The following is a 22,838-nucleotide window of genomic DNA, read 5'->3' on the forward strand; positions in this document are numbered from 1 at the left end:
AGATTATGTAAAAGCTGAAGAAATAGGCGCAAGTTAGGGGAAAACCGATACACCACGGTCTTCCGTTTGCAAAGAGTTCTTCGTTGATGCTAGATGCACACAAGGAGTGTGTTTGCACCTGGTTTATGAAAGTGGGATCAATATGCTTGAACAAGGGTGTTCAAAGACCTGCATTTGATCGTAACCACAAGCGGATGTTCATGTTAACTAAAAATCAGTATTACTACAAAACTGATTTTGGAAAAGGGGGAAGACAAGAGTAACCAGTTATGCATGGGAAGTAAAAATGAGTTCCATGTTTGAAGAAGAATGTGGCATTCTTGCTTCGTGGAACGTAGGAAGTGGCGCCTCATTTGCAAAGATTATGGCCTTGTTAAGATTGTCCAAGGTGTTTATCCGCGAAAGTCATTGAGTGATATGACTTTGCTGAGCTCTATGGTGATGCTCATAATCACCAAGTTAAGTCCGTTTCAGTTGTGCAAAGGTGCACAAGTTTGTGTCAAGATTTGAGTGCTAATTGGCATAACATGTATGCAGCAGTAGCATGCTCCAAATGAGATTTGGGCATGGACAGGATGCATGATGAGGTTGGAGATGCAAGTTAGGCGAATCATATATGCATGGAAAAGAAGGACAAAGTAGTGGTGATGCAAAAGATGGCATGTGGCCATTATTGAAGAAATCTTCATGAAAGCTAAAGAAACTTGATAGCATCAGTTTGAAGGAGTATTCAACTAAGTATCAATTATATTATGCTTCGTTATGGGAGTTTCATAAGAACGTTGATAGTTGGAAGAGTGCATGTGGCAAAGTGAGTTGCTACATTGGGGACAGTAGGTGTTGTCTCGTTTCCTTTGTTGCTTAGAAGCAAAGATGAAGTCAGTATTGCAAGGCTTGTTAGGGCTTACAAGTTGCAATCAGTTGGCGCAAGTATTTGCTCAAGTTTGGATATACTTTCAGTTGGGTCGAGTGGACCTTGGTGTTGGAATGAAGTCTCTCTATGTAAGGTAGTAGTGAATGAGGGTATTTGAGCTGAAAGCCTTGCCTCTTTCATTCAAAGTAAAGCTGGTTCGCGTAGAAGATGCTACATAGCATATTAAGCCAAAATATACAATAGAAGACGCTGAAAGTGAAAACAAACAAATATAGAGTTGGTGGCATAGTCGAGTTTGCTGTTGGGAGTTATGTGGAAGTGTGAAGGCATTTGGAAGCGAATGCATGGAGTAACGCAGCAAGAATGAAGATGTAAGTCCATCAAGTATATGAGTTAAGAGTAACTCATTGTTTGGAAGAACATGATGTTGTTTTTCCGTCACATTAAAGCGTAGCAGTTTGAAAGAGAAAGTGATACTTAAATTGCTGGTTTCAAAGGCGTGTGAAGAGGATGCCTGGCCCAAAGAGGCGTTGTGGTGTCACGGGTATCCTAAGTCATGCCTATACAAAAGTCATGCATTTCAATCATGATGCTGCGACAGTGCAAGCAAATAACAACAAGGTGCGGGTTCTTTGGCATAAAGATGATGCAAGTCCAAGAAGGTAAAGTTTGCAATATGATTTGGAGGCCAAATCTAGTGAAAGTCCTAAAGTTTGCAAAGTGCAGCAAAGGATATAGATTGTGGCGCACACCAAGAGTGGTATGGAGTCATAGAGTGCATACCTTAAGGCATGGCATGTTTGGCGTAGGAGCATATGATTGAAGAATGAGGCCAAGTCTTGTATAAGTCTTGTTACGTTGCCTGGTGCAACTAAAGTCGGGAAATGAAGGCATAAGGCAATGGAAATGATCAGTGTGATCAATTAGGAAGAATCATTGCTTGCGTACACTTAGGCGCAAATGATTCATGCGAAGTTCAAGCACAATTCAGGGAATTGGAAATAAGAATTTCCAAGTTGCATTTGGGTGTTGATATGCAATTGTAGTTGAAGTTGGAGCGTAGGCCAACGTGACAACAACAGTACAAGTCAGTAGGATCAATGGCAAGGCAGTAAGCTAAGTGATGGCGTATGGTACTAGGTAGAAAGAGTTGGCAAGAGTGAAGGCCAGACAAGTTTGCTGAATTCTGAGAGTGGCTCAGAAGTGTACAAGGCTGGAGAACAAGTATATTGAGTATGTTTGGTTGCGTTCAACGAGGACGTTGAACAGATTAGGTGGGGGAGGTCTATTATAGGGATTCAAGTGACGCATAATGATTACGCGTTACAGAGTTGCATGCCAAGTCAGTGTGCAACCAGGATGGCGCGACACTGCGTAGACTATCAAGTGCTAAGAATGACATAACCCCGCAGGGCCAATGAAGTGCCAGGGTAGCACTATATTGTCAATGCATTTGGCTAAGTAATGAAGCTATTGGCCGACACAATTAAGCTTCATTAAGTAGAATGAAAGACAAAGCCAAAGTTGCAACATGCGATTTGGCATGTTGGCATGTTGGCAAGTGGCATGTTGGCATGTCCGTGGAATTGAGTATGCCTAAACTCAAGGACGATGCAAGCAAGTGAAATAAACTCAGTATTAGTCTATGGCATTAATTCAAGGCTGGCCAAAGCTTGAACAATGCAAACAAGTTGGTAATGCAAGAGTTGCATTACTATTGTCAAGCTAATTGGCGAAGTGAAGCAAATATGACGCATGAGTAACTAGAGTGAGCTTAAAGAGTTGGCCTCGATGATTAAAGCACAAGTATTGTCCGTGCATTAGCTTAGAGTGATAAGCATGCAGGGCCAAGATGGTTGAGCTTTGGAGCGAGGCGGAATTCAGTAATGCACAACAGTGGTGCAATATGGTTCAAGTGACGGTTACGAGTTGGTTACGGGCTTCACAACCATGCCAATGACGCGAGACAAATTAGGATGGTTATAAAGTGAGTTTATAACCATGTGGAAGGTTCATAACCACCAAGAACAGGTGTGGCACCAGTTGGCGTGACAACAACAAAAAAGTGGCAGTTAGTTGGCGGTTATGGAAACCACTTTTGGGACACATGGCTGTTTCATGCAGGTGCAAGCGGTTGCACAGAGTTTTGGCCTGATCCTAGCATGTATAAATATCTTAGGAATCAATAATGTTAGTGTTGTTCGATTGGGAGAAGAACCACTAATGTAGAGAGTGTTTTAGGAATTCACCAAGAGGGTGAATGGCCTGTTTTGGTCCATGTGATGGACGAGTTTTGTAATCTTCCTTTCTTCCTTTAGTGCAATAAAATGGGTTTGTTGCAGTATTCTTTGTGTTCATTATGTTGCTGGTTTGTGAGAGTTTGTCAATTGGTTTGATGCATGGTAGAACCTCTTATGCTTATGGGGGCATGAAGAGTTAGAGAGAAAGAAGATAAAGACTTCCGTTGTGCAAAGCCTTTAGAGTGAAGGCAGATGGATACTTTGATGCAAGTATGCAAGGATGAGTACTTGTGGATGATGTTGAATCACTGAACCACAGAGTATTGTCGGTCATGTCCCATGAAAATTTTAGGCGATTAAATGGGCGTGTGACAGATGGCATGGTTGGCATGCCTTTGGCACGGTGGCGTGGCTGGCATGCCTTTGGCACGGTGGCGTGGCTGGCGTGATGTGCATACCTTTGGCAGGGTGGCGTGGCTGGCATGCCTTTGGCACGGTGGCGTGGCGTGGATGGCATGGCTGGCATGCCTTTGGCACAGTGGCGTGGTTGGCATGCCTTTGGCACCGGTAGCTGGCATGAGCGAAGATGATGCCAGCCAATACTAAGGGTTCTGCCGCGGAACGGAGTATATATATATATAAAGGTACCCAGTGAGTCTTGTACTGGCAAGGTGCCGAAATTTATAGCGTATTTGGGACGGTTGTCGCATCCGCGAGTCTGGGTAAATTTCACGTAGACATATTGAACGACTCAATAAATGTGCTAGCAGAGATATTGGTGTTTACAGATTCGTTTCCTTATAGAGTGACGTCACATCAGACCAAAGTTTTACGATTCTAACCCTAAGCTAAAAACCACCATCAACAATCTTATATGGGAAAACTTCCACAAGCTAAGGTAAGATTCATAAACAGAGATCATAATGTAGCAGCAGACTCGGTAGCTAAAGAAGCAAGGATCAGAAGACTACAACACATGTCAGAACACTTGCAACAACAAGTGCACAAAAAAAAAAAGCATTATTTCTAATGTTTTTGATAAAAATGAAATTATAGACCTTTTATATTATATTGATTAATCAATATATTAATTTTTCTATCAAAAAAACAATTGAAATAGAGCATATACAATCCAAAAACAAACAACTGAAAGAAAAAAAAAATAGATATTTTGCATGCCACAACTATAAGCAAAAATGATATTTTGCATGTGGCAACTATCTAAATTTATATTCTTAGAAAGGTTACAAAGTCGTGAGAATCGCAACTTGAGGATGCTCAAACCTAAACCCCATTAACCTAATCGAGTATTTTATTGACAAAAGAAAAGTCAGGAAATCTTGGACAGGGGACATGAATATCTTAAAAATGTATTGTTTTTCCATTTACCTGCTTTGCGTATAAATGACCAAGTTGAATTCATTTTTTGCAGTTAGGTTATAGATAAGGATAGAATACCATCCATGAATCTTACAACATAGGTGCAAAGAAAACCTGCACTAGCACGTGCAGGGGGCATATCTTAACTAAAGAAACGGATAAGAGATGGCATCATTATGAAAACGTAAAGAAAAAAATAATAAATTATACTCTCTCCGTTAATTTTTAATAAGTTGGTTTTGTTTTTTGAGAAACGTAAAGAAATTAAGAGAAATAATCATTGAAAGTGTTCCTCATGACATTTGTCAATAAAAGAAGTGAAGTGAATGGTCCACATGATAATTATCATCAAAAGAATTTCAGAAAAAAATGGTCCCAAAAAATTAAAATAACATTTGACTTTGCCAGTTAGGAAACCAACCTATTTTTTTGAAACATTTATCTATAGAAACCAACTTATTAAAAAGGAATGGAGGGAATACTAGTAGATTACTCCGGGAGTTCATTACACCTTACTACCACAACTAAATGCACTGTTGGATACAAGTATAGAGGTAAAGACTAATCATAAAATTATAAAAGAGGGAGATCCCCTCACACCCTTATTTTCACATTATCTCACACGTTGAGAAACACTTTCTTAACCAAATTCAAACGGTAACGTATTTGAAGCTAATATTTTGTAAATATGCTCGTCTAACAAAGCTGTACATACCCACAAAAAATGAGCTCATTTCGAAATACCAAACTTCACCATCCACCAATCTTAACTTTGACGGTTGAGAATTAGTCGACTTTCGACGTTCAATTTTCAAACTAGTAGATGGTGGGGCTATAGGTTTCGGAATCAGCTCACTTTTTGTGGGTATGTAGATATTTGTAAGAAAACATACTCCCAAGATATTAGCTTCAAATACATTATCATTATTTTGGTTAAAAAAAATGTCTCCAAACATGTAAGATAGTGTGGAAAAAAGGATGTGAGAAGAGGATCCTTTCTCATTATAAAAATTACATGACCCTTCTATAACAAAGAAAGTGGATAACTTCATAAAATTACATGACCCTTCTATAACACTGCTTTCTAGCTGCTGCAACTGACAACATTTGCAGGGAGTGATGAGATTACCCTTCTGTTTTATCAGCACGAGAAGTACTGGTCTATATGTCAAGCAACCCAAGTTAGTAAGCCAGGTGTGGAAGTATCTTGTTTGAGGGTACTACTGTCAACTAAATCCTTGACAGGGACCAACTCACTGGATTAGACCATTTCTGATAGTAATGAAACTGGTGAGGATGAACCTGTTTGTCAAGGCTTCATCAAATACGAATTCAGTACACATTGAGCTGCCGCAGCACTCTCAAGAGCCATGTAGAAGGCATCTACACAGGAACTATTAGGACCATCTCTCCACACCTGCAAAAAAAAAGAAGAAAATGCAACATCAGGAACATCTTCAGCATCAGAAAGCATCAGACAGCAAGAATAAAGTTAATTCATAGTATTGCTAAAAGAACACATTTCTTAGCTCTCGTTGATGGGCCTAAATTCCTGCAAAATTAACATGCATTTTAGATACCATTTACTCAATCAAGCAGCACTAAATTTCAATCAAATCAAGATAAAAATAATGGTTCAAGCAACTAAGAAAACTTCCCCATTTTGACCTGCAATAAACAGAGAAAACAGAGGAAGGCAATAGATTCAGAAAGCTTCTACCCAACCAACCTATTACAGGTCCTTCATTGAAATTCACAAAAGACCTGCGAACTTCTATGATCCACTGTATCATAATAAATGAATAAATAAATCTAGACCTGCTTAAGCAATTACACAACAAATTCAACCCCATCAACAAAGTAACCACACAGAAGTAACACCACAAGAGGAATCCACAGAACATAAATAATTTAAGTATTACAATCAAATTAAAAATGATGATAGGCAAAGAGCTATCAAGATACTAGAATCACAACAGAAGTTAATACTAAAATAGACATAAAGAGGCACTCTGAGACACAATTGTTTGAAGGAATCCGAAATTTATGTAAGACTCATGAAAGCCCCTTCAATTATACTGGAATTGGAGCATGGTTTTTAAGTCTCTATGTAATTAGTTAAGTCACAGTAGGAGCTACATTCCATATAAATGAGACTAGAAATATAAGCTTCATCCTACAGACCGAGGTAGAACACATAAGGTCCTCCTTTTAAGCCTCCATAATAAGTTCAGTTTTTTTTTCCATCTTTGATCCAGAGACCCGAAGATGAGAAACATAAAAAAAGAAAAAAAAAAAGGATTAAGAAAGGGGAAAACAAGGAATGAAACGACTCCATATAATCTAACTCATGTCCATGCCGCCGTCTCCAATTTGACTGCAGATTGGAGCGACTGCAGTGAAAGACCTCTCAAAAGGAGAAGGATGAAGCTGAGCATCTCGTCTTCGTTTAAAAGAACATGAATTGGTATTATTATCAGGGGAGGAGGAATTCTCTGCTTCCAGCTTCCTCCCGACTCCTCTCACCGCTTGCTCTTCCAGTGGGGTAAGAGGGAAAACCTGACCACTGACTCTGCAAAGGGAGCTATGGTTATCGTACAAAATTCTCTGGTTACAGTTTTTGTCACAGATGTGGGTAAGCTTTGTTAGCTTGCAGACATACATGTTTCCCCAAACATTCTCATTTTGACATTTCCAATCACATCTGTGACTAGGAATCATCCCTTCACGACCCAGTATACTTGATAAATAAATAACGTTTGTTGGCGCAGCAACAATAGTAGATTTTCCAAATACCTCCATCGCTAGCAGTTGATTTTCGAAGTGATCCCAGCAACAAGAAAAGTAACTTCAGTTTCTGAATCAACCCGGCCTTACCTTTAGTTCTGCAGAGAGCCCAACACAAATGAACAAAGGAAACAGTCAAAATGTTTGATCTTTGAGCTCTCTACATAGAAGATGGGAACTGAACTATCTCTGGAAACCCCATAAAAATCCCTTGATATTCAAACAAAACTTTAGATCTATTTTTCCCACGTTGAAATTAGAACTATCTAGAAAGTTTAATGCATGATTTACCATACCAGTTAGCAAATTAAAATCATAAATGCAACTGATGATGAGTTTTCAGTAATATTCCACTTGATTTTCCTAAAATAACATCCTTCTGGTCTGAAAATCTACATTATCTCACACACATAAAGAAATAAACATAATAAAAACCCCAGAAACGTTAGAGCTTAACTGAAATTCATTGCCTCTTTCACCAAATAAAATAAAAAAACCATAAGAATTCAACAACAAAAAAAACGAAAATAGAAAACTTACCCGTTCTGAAAGCTGAAAAAGAAACTCTAAAATCTGAAGCAGAACCGAAGAAGAGACACACCAGCAGCTGAAGAACGAAGAATATCTATCTCTCTCAAGAACAAAAACAGAAACTCTCTCTCTCTCTAAAAAAGAACTCTAACGAAACAAAACGACTTTGAAGGTCAAGAACTGGTGTGATATTTATAGATTGGAAAAAGTGATAAATAATGAAATTCAAGTGAAATTACAGCCAAATGAAAAGTGAAATTTGGGTCAGACAAAAAAACGGGTTTCTATTGGATATACACGAGATTAAGAACGACAGTAACGGAATACAAAGTGGGGCCTGGACCTAGTCTCCCCTTCCACACTTCTCGTATTCGTTGAGATTTTTGTTTTACTTGGTGCTACGTGTTAGCCAAAGTGAGATCCGCATATATAGTTTTAACCACTTTAAACTTGGGTCATGTTAACCTAGATATACGATTGGTCATCGTAAAGTTGACTGCTTCTTTTTTATCCTTATACCGTGGGTGTTTTCTAACTTTTCCCAGATCTGAGTCTAATTTTCGACAGGGTTGGTTCCCAAACGTGTTTTAAATGAGGGTAATTGTAACAGGTAGTACTAGTACATCAACCATGGCCCATAAGATACACAGTAGTCAAGCAAGTCATGTTTCATGTTTGGCGTCATAAGATTTTGCTTAAGATTCTTTTTCTTTGTTAGGAAAAAAATTAGAAGCCATTGCTTTTTTTTTTTTTTTTTTTGAAGCATAAGATTTATTAAGATTAGGATGAAATTACACGGGATACTTTGTACCTACGTAATCTGCCATTACAATAGGACTAATACACGATGGTGTTATATGATCCCAGATGATTGTCGATAGGTTCGCTAATGCGCTGTCTCCGTCGCTTTGTTTGCTAGTTCGTCTGCCGTCTGATTCCCTTCCCTATAATTGTGCTTTACGGTGAAATGTGGAATTTTGACCATTCTAGATGTGATTTCCGCTATCATATTGATTAGATACCAAGGTGGTTCGATTGTTGAGTTTAAAAATCGCAGAAGGTTTTCTGAATCCGTGTCGAATTGTACCTTTGGCCATTCGCGATCTGCAACCGTTCTTGTCGCGATAAGCATGGCCCAAGTTTCGGCCGTGAGGGCGGTGGTTATCCCTAGAGGTTGTGCGATTGCTAAGATTGTGATAGCTTCATCGTTTCTGCAGATGATACTCGCTCCTGCAAGACCCGGATGACCTCTAGCCGCCCCATCTGTGTTGATTTTGATCCAATCTGCGTGAGGTTTTCTCCATCCCACTAAAATTGTGGTTGAGCGTGGGATCCTGTGCGCAGGGTTTGTAGATAATTCCATACCAGGTAGCACCGGTGGGAGGTTGTGTTGAGCCCATGTATATTTCTGTTGAAGTTTGATAGTCATTTGCATTACGGTTGTTGGGTTTGTTTACTTTTGGTTGTATACTACGTCATTTCTGGCTAACCAAAGGGACCAGAAAAGAAAGCAGAATGATGTAGAGGCTTCATTTCGAGTTTTTGTTTGAATGAGCTGGGGTATAGTTGTTTGACGGTTTACGGATGAAGGTATGCCTTGAAGGTATAGTCATTGCTTGTACATGACACAGGAATGGAGATAATGGAATTGTTATCCTTCTGCAATACTTTTTCCGCAGCATCAACTAAAGTTCGAAAATTAGAATTTCTACTAACATATTTAACCCCGTTTAATTGGGGGCCTCTAAAAACAATTAGGGGCCTTGCACTACAGGACAAAAAGGGTCATGAAATAGCAAATATGGGTTATCCCTTATCCCATTTTTTTTTGAAATGGCTAAACTACCTCTAAATGATTAGTATTAATGAGTGGTTAAGTTAAGTTAATTAGTTTATTTAAGTTAAAATCAGATTTAAGAGTGGGTGGGGGGGGGGGGGGGGGGGGAGGAGGTAGTGTTTTTGTGTGTTGAGAAGAAGAAGAGGAGTTTTTGTGGGAAAAGTTAGGGTTTTAGAAATGAGTGATTGTAGTGGAGGAAATGATGTTGGTGAAGCTTTAAATGACAAACATGATTGTGTTGAAGGTGAGATTGTTCAACTAATCCTATGGATTGGATGTTTGATGAAGAGATGTTAATAGAGGAAGCCATGAATATTGGTGCAAATGAAGATCTCATTGCTCAAAATGAAGGAACCAACCCTCAAAATAAGGAACCTCAAGCTCAAAATAATCAGGTAAACATCTTATACCCTTCAATTTGTGTGTTTGTAGCTCCAAGTGGTCAAATCATCCCCACTATGGAACAACTCAATGTAAGGGTTGTCAGAGTCGGGGGGTGTATACCCAAACGACTTTGTGAGATCGTCAATATATTGACACTATTAATAACGACTCAAACCTGCAACTTTTCCAGGTTATGAAAAATCGTTAGGGTATTGTGATACAGAATGACGACTCTTTTTAGCTAGGTCATCCAGAGTCGTTATGTTTTTTGGTTAACACGGGAACGACTCTAAAACCAAAACTCCCTGTAAAATGTAACACTTAGGGTCGTCATATTTGTAGTCATACGAAATGACGATCCTATCTAGCCATCACAAATGTTATGAAGGGTCGTTAGGTGTCGTAGTAATATGGTGTAACGACTCTTCCACTGGATTTTCATAATTTTTGATTTCATAGAATCATTTTATTGAATCGTAAAAGACATACATCTTGCATAGCGTTGCGTTGAAGGAAGTGAAATACAATAGATAATATCGTTGCACTTATACATTTAACCATAAATGGCGTAATTATACATAGTGCCTTCTAAGATAAAGTAGCAATGGTCGAACTCAAACTTTTTCCCACGAAGCACCTCATATCGCGTATACGCCTTCCCCAATGACGAATCCGACGAATCATTATCGGGGTCTCTTGGTTCGTCGATGGACAAGGGTACCTCATTCGTCTTTTTTCCTCGGAATGGATCGGCATTCAAGTATCTGGTGTGTCAGGGGGGTTTGGAAGGAGGAGTGGGCATGTGTTTCTTGTCTTTCTTTTTACTACAATGGTAACACACACAAAAAAGGAACAAATCAGTCGACCATTTCATGCTATCAGAACAAGGGTCGTCACCTTATTCTTTAAAACAGAAACAACTCTAATAGAAAACATGACGACACTAACAAATAACGTGACGACCCTATCAATATTTTGGACAATGAGTATTTCTGTTTTGCAACTATGGTCGTCAACTAAGAGTAACGACTCTAATCCAAACCAGAAGAGTTCAGTGACGACTCGAATATATATATTGACGACACTTCCAGTTTTTAAGACAGAGAGACTGTTCTTAGCAGAATTAGGGTCGTCAATAGATTCGATTACAGAGGTAACGACCCAAATCTAGGGCAAAAAATTGTAGTAGCAGAATTAGGGTCGTTAACTTAAACATCATATAGCTTAACGATTTTTCATAGAATTAATATGCATATGAAGAATCGTTAGGGTTTAAGAAAATACAGAATAACGACCCACTCACTGTAACTGAAAAAATCGGTTCCAGACCTCAATTTCACAATCAAGACTCAAGAAAAAATCAAAACAAAGGAGGGTCTTAGTTCACTTACTTTCTAATCGGCGCCATTTCTTCTTCTAACTCTTCCCGGCTTGTTACTGCGATCCTAAAGTTTTTCGTATCGACGATTACGACGATGAATCGACGAATTTTTTTTTTTTTTGTGTGTCGTTAATGGAAGAGAGGGGGAGAACTCAGGTAGGCGTGGAAGGGAGAGGAGGAGAGTAAACTGATTTGGTTTTAGGGTTAATAGGTCTTTCAGTAGTAAGGGTAAAATAGTATTTTCACCACCTTTTGGAATCCCCCTAAATTTTTTGGTGTGGGTATAAACTGGTGAGGGACCCTAATTTTTTTTAGGGACCCCCAGTTAAACGAGGATATTTAACTTGGTTCCTGAAACTTAAAGTTGTTCGTAATGAAGTTACTACCATCTACTAAACCAACTTGTCTGATTATTTTTATTTTTTAAATAGGATATTGGATCCCTGACATCACTGTTGATGCATATTTCTTCAAGATTCGGGTTCTTTGTCCACTCCACAGCTACAAGACATTCAGCTTCTTCAGAATTTCTGACCATGCCTGTAATTTCCTAATACATTAGTTAGATAGATACCAATGTCAATTTTTTTAGAATCTTCAGTATAAGAAGCATCACAGTAGATCATAGTACAGGTATAGGTAGATTCACAGTAATTGGCTGTGGTATAACCAAAGAAATTGAATTTGCAGTATGTTGATACATGAAAAATATCACCCCTTTAGCCGGGTTAGTGTGCTCTCAAGGAGGAGGCAAGTCCAACATGAGACATGGAGACTTAGAGACTTGGTTCCTGAAACTTAAAGTTGTTCGTAATGAAGTTACTACCATCTACTAAACCAACTTGTCTGATTATTTTTATTTTTTAAATAGGATATTGGATCCCTGACATCACTGTTGATGCATATTTCTTCAAGATTCGGGTTCTTTGTCCACTCCACAGCTACAAGACATTCATCTTCTTCAGAATTTCTGACCATGCCTGTAATTTCCTAATACATTAGTTAGATAGATACCAATGTCAATTTTTTTAGAATCTTCAGTATAAGAAGCATCACAGTAGATCATAGTACAGGTATAGGTAGATTCACAATAATTGGCTGTGGTATAACCAAAGAAATTGAATTTGCAGTATGTTGATACATGAAAAATATCACCCCTTTAGCCGGGTTAGTGTGCTCTCAAGGAGGAGGCAAGTCCAAAATGAGACATGGAGACTTAGGGGCTAAAGCTCAAGTCCACCAAGAAAGTGTCTATTAGATGGAAAGGACAAGGGAGGAGTTAATAGGAAGGAAAGAGGTTTCATTAGAGAATGAATGACATTAACAATAATTAAAGAAGTTTAGGACACATGGCATGATGTCATAAAAGGAAGGGGCTTTTGAAAAGTCTATATAAAGAAGTACAAGGTTCAATGGAAAGACAACTCTCTCTCTTACTATTATTAGAAAAGGTGAGGTCATTTGGTTAGCTAGGACGGGTAGAACCTAACGAGAAATCGGGTATTAACATTTGGCGACCACAATGGGAGACTCGCGCCTAGTTCATCATGACACACACAGAAGGCGCTAACTCAAGAGCGACAGAGAGCTCAAACGTTCCCCCGCTCAATTAATAAGGCGAGAGGGTGGGGATAGTGACAGACCCAATCACACAAGTGAAAAAACCAGGCACCACGCGTAAAAAAGATGAACTACAAAGAACTGAGGAAGCGCCACCCACCTAGCCTTCCCTCAAGGAGATACAAAAGGAACTAGAAGGCCATATACGCAGGAAACGAGAACTAAGAAGATTCATGAAGGCAGCCAATACCGAAAAGAGCGCCAAAGAAATAATGGAGAACACAGAGGAGGAGGAAGAAGAGCCCGTAGCTACGACGCAGAAGGCGGTGGCAAGATACTTAGAAACGAATTATAGAGTTGCAAAGCAAGACAATTAGAACTTCATGGCGAGTCTTTATTCCTCTGAAATAACAGAATACCAATACCCGAAGGACTACATTTCGCCTAAATTCAAGATCTATAATGGTCAAGGCAACCAAGAGAGCATCTCAGCAGGTTCTTATCCGCTATGAATGATCGCGCGACTGATGGGAAACTATGCTTAAGAGAGTTCCCAAAGTCGCTAACTGATACAACATTCACTTGGTATGATAACCTAAAGTCAGGAAGCATCATCTCGTGGTCAACCATGTCCACGCTCTTCCTCAGAAAATTCTACTCAGCAAAGAGGAAAGTCAAAACAATAGACCTGAGTAAGTGCAATCAACGCTCAGGCGAGGAGTTAGGAAAATACATCGCCAGGTTTCTCCTGCCCACCCTTGATTGCCATGAGGACGTCAGGGAAGAAGCGATAGTGGAAATTTGCGTACGAGGGATGACCCCATCCTTTAAGAAAAGCCTGGTCAACTTCCGCTTTCCCACTTTTGTGGAGTTAGAAGAAGCAGCTGCAAGGATCGCTGACTGCATTGAGGAGCCGAAATCAGACTACATCTGGAGAAACTCGGTGAACACCGCATCAACCGCGCCCAGAATACCCGCGCAATTAACAACCAAGATGGTTGGGGAACACAGACGCTTCCACCACCCTTGCCCTGCAGCAAGGAACAAATTATGGGATTATGGGAACAACGGATAGCAAACAGAGAAATCCAACTGCCGCCAACAAAGACAGACCCCAGCGCTATTAACACAAATGACGTCAGGTATTGTCACTACCACCGCAGGGTACAACATCCCATGATTGATTGATTCAACCTTTGGAGGATGTTCTAGAAAAAGTTGGATATAGGCGAGATTGAGATGAACAATCTGTAAAGCGGCAAAACGACCCAACTCCAAATCATGATGCTCTCCCATGACCCAAGCAGGGGTGTTCGGCAGCCGTGGGACGACGAGGAGGAAGAAGCGTGTGAAGTCGATGCGGAAACCCCAGCATTCCCAAACACAGATAGTGTAGCCGTCCAGTTCGCTAAAACGGTGCTAGCCCAACAATTCTTCGACTTCCTCGGCTTCAGCGAAGACCAAATCAGAGAAGCGTCCAAAGCTATAGTCGCCATAGCGGTGGGGAAGCCTTGTGATCTTCTCCCCACGGAAGCAATCGTGTTCACAAATGAGGATATCTGTTACCCGGGAGAACACCTCAGGCCTCTGTACCTCACAGTGCGCATCAACAAGTAACCACTAAAGAGGGCTTTCATCGATGGGGGCGCGTCCCTGAACCTGATCTCAATGCACACATTAGAAGTCCTAGGCGTGCAACGGTCCGCCATCAGAATGCAAGCTACATTAGTGAAAGGATTCGGAGGCCACGCTCAGACAGCCATCGGGACCGTCATCTTGGTCATTAGGGTCGGTCTCATTCGAAAGAAAACGCCGTTTTACGTGCTGGAAGACGACACTACGTTCCATGTTTAACTAGGACGAGGATGGTTGCTTAATCATAAGGTGGTCGCATCAACATATCATCAGTGTGTAAAGACTAACATAGGTGGTAAGCAGTACCGAATTCCCACTACGACTAACCCCTTCGGGCCAGAGGAAGCATACATGGCGGACACAATTTTCTATGACGATCCTAAGAAGGAAGACGAGGTGCCAGAAGTACAACTCATCTCGTTGCCAAAATGGGGAGAAGAAGAAAAATCAGAATCAACCAAGTCCGTATTTAGCCCGTCCAAATTGGTGTTCCCAATGGAGAAGAAGAGGAAACAAGGCGAGCAACCCGGTTTTCAACGTTTCTCCAAGCCGAATGGGGGACATGTGTATTGCTTATAGCAATTAGATGAGGGAGCACCTGCTAGCACATAAGACTACGCCGATGTATAAATGAACGAAGAGGAAGCTCCCGATGAAGGCATCAAGCAAAGTTTGTCCGATCTCCCTTATAGCACGATTGATGTTGAGGAGATACGAAACCAATCGGCGGATACTATCACCAAGGTCGCCGAAGAACGAACACCAGAAGACCACACTATGGATGAAATGGAGAAAGTCGACATAGGGACGCAAGGAGATGAGCGCCCAATCATGATAAGCAAGAATCTGGACAGAGAGGAGAGGGAAACCTTGATCGCGCTGCTTAAAAATTACAAAGACGTGTTCGCCTACGATTACGAAGAGATGTCGGGTCTGGACAGCGACCTTGTGGTACACAACCTCGGAGTATCACCTGAATTCAAACCTGTGAAACAAAGGAGCAGGGAATTCCCCAGAGCCACTGCTCTCGCAATAAAAGAAGAAGTGGAGCAACTACTTAAAGCCAAGTTCATCAAACCTATCCAGCACCCTACCTGGCTAGCAAACATTGTGCCAGTAACCAAGAAGAATGGGAAAGTCAGGTGTTGTGTAGATTACAGAGACCTGAACCGGGCTTGCCCAAAGGACGATTTCCCGCTACCAAACATCGACATGACGCTGGATGCGACAGGAAGAAAGAGGAGGTATTCCTTTATGGATGGCTTCAGCGGATACAATCAAGTGAAGATGGATCCCTCAGACGCCAAAAAGACCGCCTTCCAAACTCCTTATGGCAACTTCTATTATGTGGTAATGTCATTTCTCTTAAAGAGTGTTGGCTCCACGTACCAATGCGCCATGATGTCCATATTCCATGACTTGCTACACCAAACGGTGGAAGTGTACGTCATTGACGTCGTGGTCAAGACACAAGAAGTCGAGGACCATATCTCTCACTTGAAAACAACTTTCGAAAGGTGCAGAAAATTCAAACTCAAGATGAACCCACTCAAATGCGCCTTCGGAGTGACATCCGGGAAGTTCCTAGGCTTCATAGTAACTAACGAAGGAATCCAAGTGGATCCAAGCAAAGTAGAGGCGATCACAACGATGGAATCGCCATCCAGCACCAAAGAGTTGCAAGATTTCATAAGGAGGATATCATATTTACGACGTTTCATTCCTGGTTTGGCGCAGCTAATGACTGCGTTCCTTTCCCTCCTAAATAAAGGCACACCCTTTGTGTGGGGAGAAATACAATGCACCGCGTTCAAAAAGTTAAAAGAATGCCTCGTTAGCCCAAGAATCTTCAGTCCTCCAATACGAGGAGTCCCTCTCTATCTCTTCACGGCCTTAACTGCTTCGACAATAGGCGCGGTCCTTGCACAAGACATGGGAGGAGACGAGCTGTCGCATATCTATTATGTTATCCGAGTTCTGAGAGATGCATAATTAAGGTACCCACGCGTAGAACAGGCGTTTCTAGCTTTCATGTATGCGATGCAGAATTTGAGGCCCTATCTCTTGACACACGAGACTATCGTGGTGTCGGCGGCGAATCCCATAGCCTACCTAGCCTCGAAACCTGTCTTAACAGGAAGGACCGCCCGATAGCTGCTACAACTATCAGAATTCGAGCTCAAATACCAATGCCTTAACGCGGTGAGAGGACAAGCAATAGCCGATCTCATGGCAATATTCCCGGGAGAAGACGACGATGAGGTACACGAATACATACCTGGAGAAGTGGCAACCGCAGATGTTGACAATCCTTGGACAATGTTCGTTGACGGGTCATCATATGGTACTGTCGGAGGAGCCGGGGTGGTATTCGAAGCACCACAAGGAGAACTGCTCTCATATTCATTTAAATTGGATTTACCATACAGTAACAACGTCGCGGAATATGAAACCTTGATTTTGGGACTCCGAACGGAAAAGGGGATCAATATGGGAAGCGTGGAAGTCAAAGGTGATTCAAGACTCGTGACAAACCAAGTGAATGGTGACTTTCATGTCAAAGAGCCCCATTTAGCGCCCTATCGGTCAGAGGTCCAAAGATTGATGAACCAAACGGGGTCGACCCTGGATCATACAGGCAGAGGTGGAAACAAGCACGCAGACGCTCTGGCAACCCTGGAGATCATAGTGCAATTGAATGGCGAGGAAGAGGGTACCGTCACAATAAAGATAAAGGAGTTACCTAGCACTTGGAAAGAAGACTTGTCCTTCGAGGAAGCAGACGAATGGAGACGAGTGTATATTGAAGACCTGACTCGCATGGACGAAGGACGAGTGAGACCCACCCAAGCTCGGAAGCAATTCGTTGTGATCCAAGGAGCCTTGTATTACAGGGCGGCCGGAGGATCTATCGCGAGGTGTGTAAATAAAAGAGAAGCTGAAAAGTTGTCCAGGAACTGCACGTGGAAACATGTGGACAAACCGGCGTCGTTGACCTCTACAGGAAACTTCAGAGGAAGGGTGTGTACTGGCCAAGTATGTCAGCTCAAGCATCAGCAATCCAGGACAGCTGCGCCGATTGCCAAGCACCGCCGCAATCCGCGGAAGTCTGGACCATCGAAGAACTAGATTGTAGGAAACCCTACTTCGATTTTATCCAGCACGGGAAGTTACCGAGCGAAAGACAGGCGTCCCTCAAAATCCAAAGGAAAGCGACGCGTTTCTTCATACACAAGGGTGTTCTTTATCGCAGAATTTATGGTAATGCTGCGTTACGGTGTCTGTTAAACCAGGAAGCGGTAGAAGTCATGACCCGGTCCCATGATGCGGAACATCAAGGAATGCGGAAACTATTCCTATAGCTATACGAAGGAGGCTTCTACTGGCCAACCATGGAGAGTGATACCGTGGAACACGTCCGAAAATGCTTACACTGCCAAACACACAGAAATTTGATCTAAGCACCTCATGTCCTGCTACATAACATAGTAACGCCCTGGACGTTCCATAGTTGGGGTCTTGATCTCATAGGACCAATCAACCCAACGTCCTCAAAGCGTCATAAATACAAAATAACAGCAACGGAGTATGCGTCCAAGTGGGTCGAAGTAATACCCCTCAAAAATTACTCATGAGCCACAATAGCCGTGTTCATCAAGGAGCACATCATTTGCAGGTTCGGCGCCCCCATTATAATCAGAGCAGGCAACGCTAAGTCATTCGTGAATAAAGACGTGATCGGCTTGCTCAACAAATACAACACAAGGCTTCACACGTCAACCCCTTATTATCCCAAAGGGAATGGGAGGCGGAAGAAACAAACAAGACGCCCATCCGCATCCTTAGCATAATAGTGCATGATCATCACAGAGAATGGCACGAGCAGCTGCCATTGGCACTCTGGGCATACAAGATTTCAAAACGCAGCTCCACAGGAGCATCACCTTATTCACTAGTTTATGGGGAAGAGGCAATACTACCTGCAGAAATAGTGATCCTGTCTGCAAGAATAGCAATGGCTAGCCATACTACACCCGACGAAATAAGACGCTTTGCTCACTTAGACACATTAGAGGAAAGGAGAACACGAGCACAGAGATTCGCAGAAGCTTATAGAAAGCGCGCAGCTAATTACTACAACCAAAGCGTAAAGGAAAGAACATTCAAGGTGAATGAGCTGGTTTTAAAAATTGCCCCGCATGTACAAAGGAACGCCAGCGCCGGGAAGTTCGCTGCGAACTGGGAAGGCCCGTTCATGACATGGAAAGTGGCAGAAAGCGGGTACTATAAGCTAAGGCGTATGAACGGAACCAAATTCAAAACGCCTATCAATGGCAAGTGGTTGAAAAAATTCTACGCATAAGTCACACTATGTAATCATCCGTCTAGAGCAATAAAAGTAAGTTTGTGAAAATGTTGCACCCGCAAAAGGTCTCAGGCAGCCAAAGGCGCATGATTGACTGACAAATTCACAAAAGGTCTCAGGTAGCCAAAGGCACCTGATTGACTAACAAATTCACAAAAGGTCTCAAGCATCCAAAGGCTCCCGATCGACTGACAAATTCACAAAAGGTCTCAGGCAGCCAAAGGCGCCCGATCCACTGACAAATTCACAAAAGGTCTCACGCAGCCAAAGGCGCCTGTTCGACTGACAAATTCACAAAAGGTCTCAGGTACCTAAAGGCGCCTGATCGACGGACAAATTCACAAAAGGTCTCAGGTAGCCAAAGGCGCCTGATTGACTGACAAATTCACAAAAGGTCTCAGGTAGCCAAAGGCGCCTGATCGACTGACAAGTTCACAAAAGGTCTCAGGTAGTCAAAAGCGCCTGATCGACTGACATTCACAAAAGGTCTCAGGAATCCAAAGGTGCCTGATCGACCGGAAAATTCACAAAAGGTCTCGGAACAGCCAAAGGCGCCCGATTGATTAACATTTACAGAGGTCCCAGGACATCCAAAGGCACCCGATCGACTAATGCCCATAGGGGGGAGAGTAGATGCATTTCACCAACGCCCACCCCACCCAACACCCTCTTCACAAAAATAGGGGGAGTAGGCGCGTTTCACTAACGCCCACCCTACCTAACACCCTTTTAAAAATAAAAGGGGGGAACAAGCGCGTTTTACCAATGCCGACCCCACCCAACACCCTCTTCATAAAAATAGAGGGGAGTAGGCGTGTTTCACTAACGCCCACCCCACCTAACACCCTTTTAAAAATAAAAAGGGGGAGCAAGCCCGTTTTACCAATGCCCACCCTACCCAAGACCCTCTCAACAAAAAGAGGGAGAGTTGGCGCGTTTCACTAACGTTTACCCCACCCAACATCCTTTCAACAAAAATAGGGGGGGAGTAGGCGCGTTTCACTAACGCCCACCCCACCCAACATCCTTTCAACAAAAATAGGGGGGGAGTAGGCGCGTTTCACTAACGCCCACCCCACCCAACATCCTTTCAACAAAAAGAGGGGGGAGTAGGTGCGTTTCACTAACGCCCACCCCACCCAACACTCTTTCAACAAAAAGAAGAGAGGGTAGGCGCGTCTCACTAACGCCCGCCCCACCTAACACCCTCTCAATACTCGTAGGAAAGAGTGGGCGCGTTTCACCAACGCACACCCCACCCAACACCCTTTCAACAAAAGAGGGGAGAGTAGGCGCCTTTCACCAACTCCTACCCCACTCAACACCCTTTCAACAAAACAAGGGGGGAGTAGGCGCATTTCACTAATGGTCGTCTCAGCCAACACCCTTTCAAAAAAAAAAAGAGGGGGAGAGTAGGCGCGTTTTAATAGGGCGTTAATCCTCTTTTATCAGCGGTAACCCCCTCATAAAATAGGGAGGGAGTACGCACGCCCTTCTCACAAAAAAAAAACAAGAAAAAACAATAAAGAGAAACATGAGAGGGAAGGAGTGAGCACATTCAAAAAAAAAAAGAGAGAAAGGGAAGAAGATAACACTCCAACTTAAAAAGAAAAAACTATTCATACTGATTCATAACAAACATAAAAGGGAAACCAAGCGTCAAAATGAAAAGACAACCCTGCAGAGGGACACGCAACCTAATCATCCATTAACACCCGACAACGAGCAATATCTGCATCCAAAGCTTCCACCATCAAACGTTCATCATCACAATGGGCAGTAGCCAAGCGAAGATCCTGATCAGCTTCATGCACTAAATGATGGATGTCCTGAATAACTTCACCCCCAGCCTTGGCTTCACGAGCAAGCGAAAGAGTGTCCTCATGATCATCGTACTCTTTACGAGCTTTATCCTGACGAATTAACCGAAGCGTCCACAACAAACCCGCTTCTTCTTTTAAGATTAATAAGCGCGCCAACTCATCCTCAAGATATGGGTAAGGTACGAGCATAGACGTAGCCGCCAAGGTCGGTGTATGCCCAAGAAGCGGTAAGGCTATCTGATAGGAAACCCAGAGATGGCAATTGGAAATGGAGAGATCTATAGTAGCCATCAGCATCACAGAATCTGTGAATAATTGATTGGCCACGTCACGAGCGGTAGTAGCCTCGTCCAGCGCTCCCTGGATCTCTAATGGCACGCGACCTGACGGTTCAGCTCGCCGAGCAGTCTGGTACGCCTCATGCTGTAACCTGAAGTTCTCGCGCTTGGCATCTATATTTACCTTCCTCTGCTTTCGAAGCTCCTCGATTTCAGACTTCACAAGCAGATTCGTTCAATTCACAGCGTCTGAATCTCGCCGAAACCAACATGGAAATAGGCGACAAGGATAACACATATCCATGAAGAGAGTTGGCCATGCAGGCAATACGATTGACCAAGAGAAGGAGAAAATGAAACTAAAAAGAAACTAGTAAGAATACTAGGGAGAAGAACTGTATATAAAGGTAGGGGCGTGACTCACGATGCAGTTACCATCCATACCCTTTTTTTTCTTTTACACGTGGAGATACGTGTTGATTCACATTGAAAATGAAGTACAAGAGACAATGCCTCCCCAGGCAGCACTGGGGTACCTCCTAGAGGGAAGGAAAACTTGAAATGAGTCCTGGGGACTCAGAGATAAAAGACCAGCAGGGCAATACCCACAACACAAGAAAGGTAGGGAAAGTAGCAATAGGGGAGAGCAGCATAGAGACAAGCAATAAATAGTTTTAATATCAAAAATACGTCCACAAGAGACGGAATCCCAAAACTAGTGTACGAAAGAAAAAACTGGCAAAGTAAGTCGCCTCAAAACGACACGCAACATTAACCGACTATCATCTCGCGACAACGGGCAATATCCATATCCACGGCTTCCGCCATTAAACGCCCCTCGTCACACTAAATGGCGGCCTGAGATAGTTCCCAGTTAGCCTCGCTTATCAACCTGTGGATGTCCCGCATAACTTTGCCCGTGCATCTTGCATTACAAGCGAGCGCGAGACTGCCTTCATGTTCATCACACTCCCTACGTGCTTTGTCTAAACGAGCCTTCCTCAACCCACAGTACCTCCACCTCTGCTCTTAATGCTAGTAGACGCGCGAGCTCATCTTTGGGATAGAGCAAATTTACGAGCGCTGAGACATCCGCTAAGGACAGAGTGTATCCCGGGAGTCGCGGGGTCACTTGATCATAGGTACATGAACGAAATCAGCGATGGCTTGGTCTATGGTCGCTGCCATTAGTGAGGACTCCATGAGAAGCGAATTGGCAGCGTACCGAGATGTGACAGCGTCATCTAAAGTATGTTGAATGGTAGATGTCATGCATCCGTCCCTCTGAGCCGCCTGATGCACTTTATGACATTCCGCAAACTGAACACGCATGGAATCACTTCTCGCTAATCTGTGTTCACGAAGCGCCTCAACTTCGGCCTTTACTAACAACAGGCGCTCCAGTTCCGCCTCTTTGAACATTGAGACCAGCGAGGAAATAGGCGCTAAGGTTAAAACGTATCCATGAAGGGAATGAGCCATCTAAATAAAGTATCCTACGAGGAGAAGCAAAAATGGAAAATGAGGTGTCTGAGACAGGCAATCGAACATGAGGAATAACATCTACATATAAAGGAAATGTCATCATAAGCGACATAGCAACCCCCCCCCCCCTCTGTTTGTGACGCGTGGTGATCAAGAGTAAAGGATGATTTGACTATCGGGTCATTTAACAATTGACCCAATAGTCAGGGGACTAATGTTGACACATGAAAAATATCACCCCTTTAGCCGGGTTAGTGTGCCCTCAAGGATGAGGCAA

The 22,838-nt window shown here is 42.6% G+C and overlaps 1 protein-coding gene across 3 annotated transcripts; it reads right to left on the minus strand.

The window, feature by feature from the left end:
* Positions 1-5,397: 5,397 nt before the first annotated feature.
* On the minus strand, positions 5,398-7,984 carry LOC113301624. Of its 3 annotated transcripts, none has more exons than XR_003336394.1 (3): positions 7,822-7,984; positions 7,291-7,379; positions 5,398-5,911 (listed from the first exon to the last, which is right to left on the minus strand). XR_003336394.1 is itself a non-coding variant. In XM_026550410.1 (3 exons), the coding sequence occupies exon 3, from the start codon at positions 7,294-7,296 to the stop codon at positions 6,838-6,840; it is 459 nt and encodes a 152-aa protein (XP_026406195.1). In that variant the 5' UTR covers positions 7,297-7,379; positions 7,578-7,673; positions 7,822-7,984; the 3' UTR covers positions 6,393-6,837. The 3 variants fall into 3 exon arrangements, 2 of the variants coding, with proteins under 2 accessions (XP_026406195.1, XP_026406194.1); XM_026550410.1 differs by lacking the exon at positions 5,398-5,911 and adding an exon at positions 7,578-7,673 and having other exon boundaries at positions 6,393-7,379; XM_026550409.1 differs by lacking the exon at positions 5,398-5,911 and having other exon boundaries at positions 6,393-7,379.
* Between the last annotated feature and the right edge of the window lie 14,854 nt (positions 7,985-22,838).

This window comes from Papaver somniferum, chromosome 8 (assembly GCF_003573695.1).
Source record: "Papaver somniferum cultivar HN1 chromosome 8, ASM357369v1, whole genome shotgun sequence".
Classification (NCBI taxonomy): domain Eukaryota; kingdom Viridiplantae; phylum Streptophyta; class Magnoliopsida; order Ranunculales; family Papaveraceae; genus Papaver; species Papaver somniferum.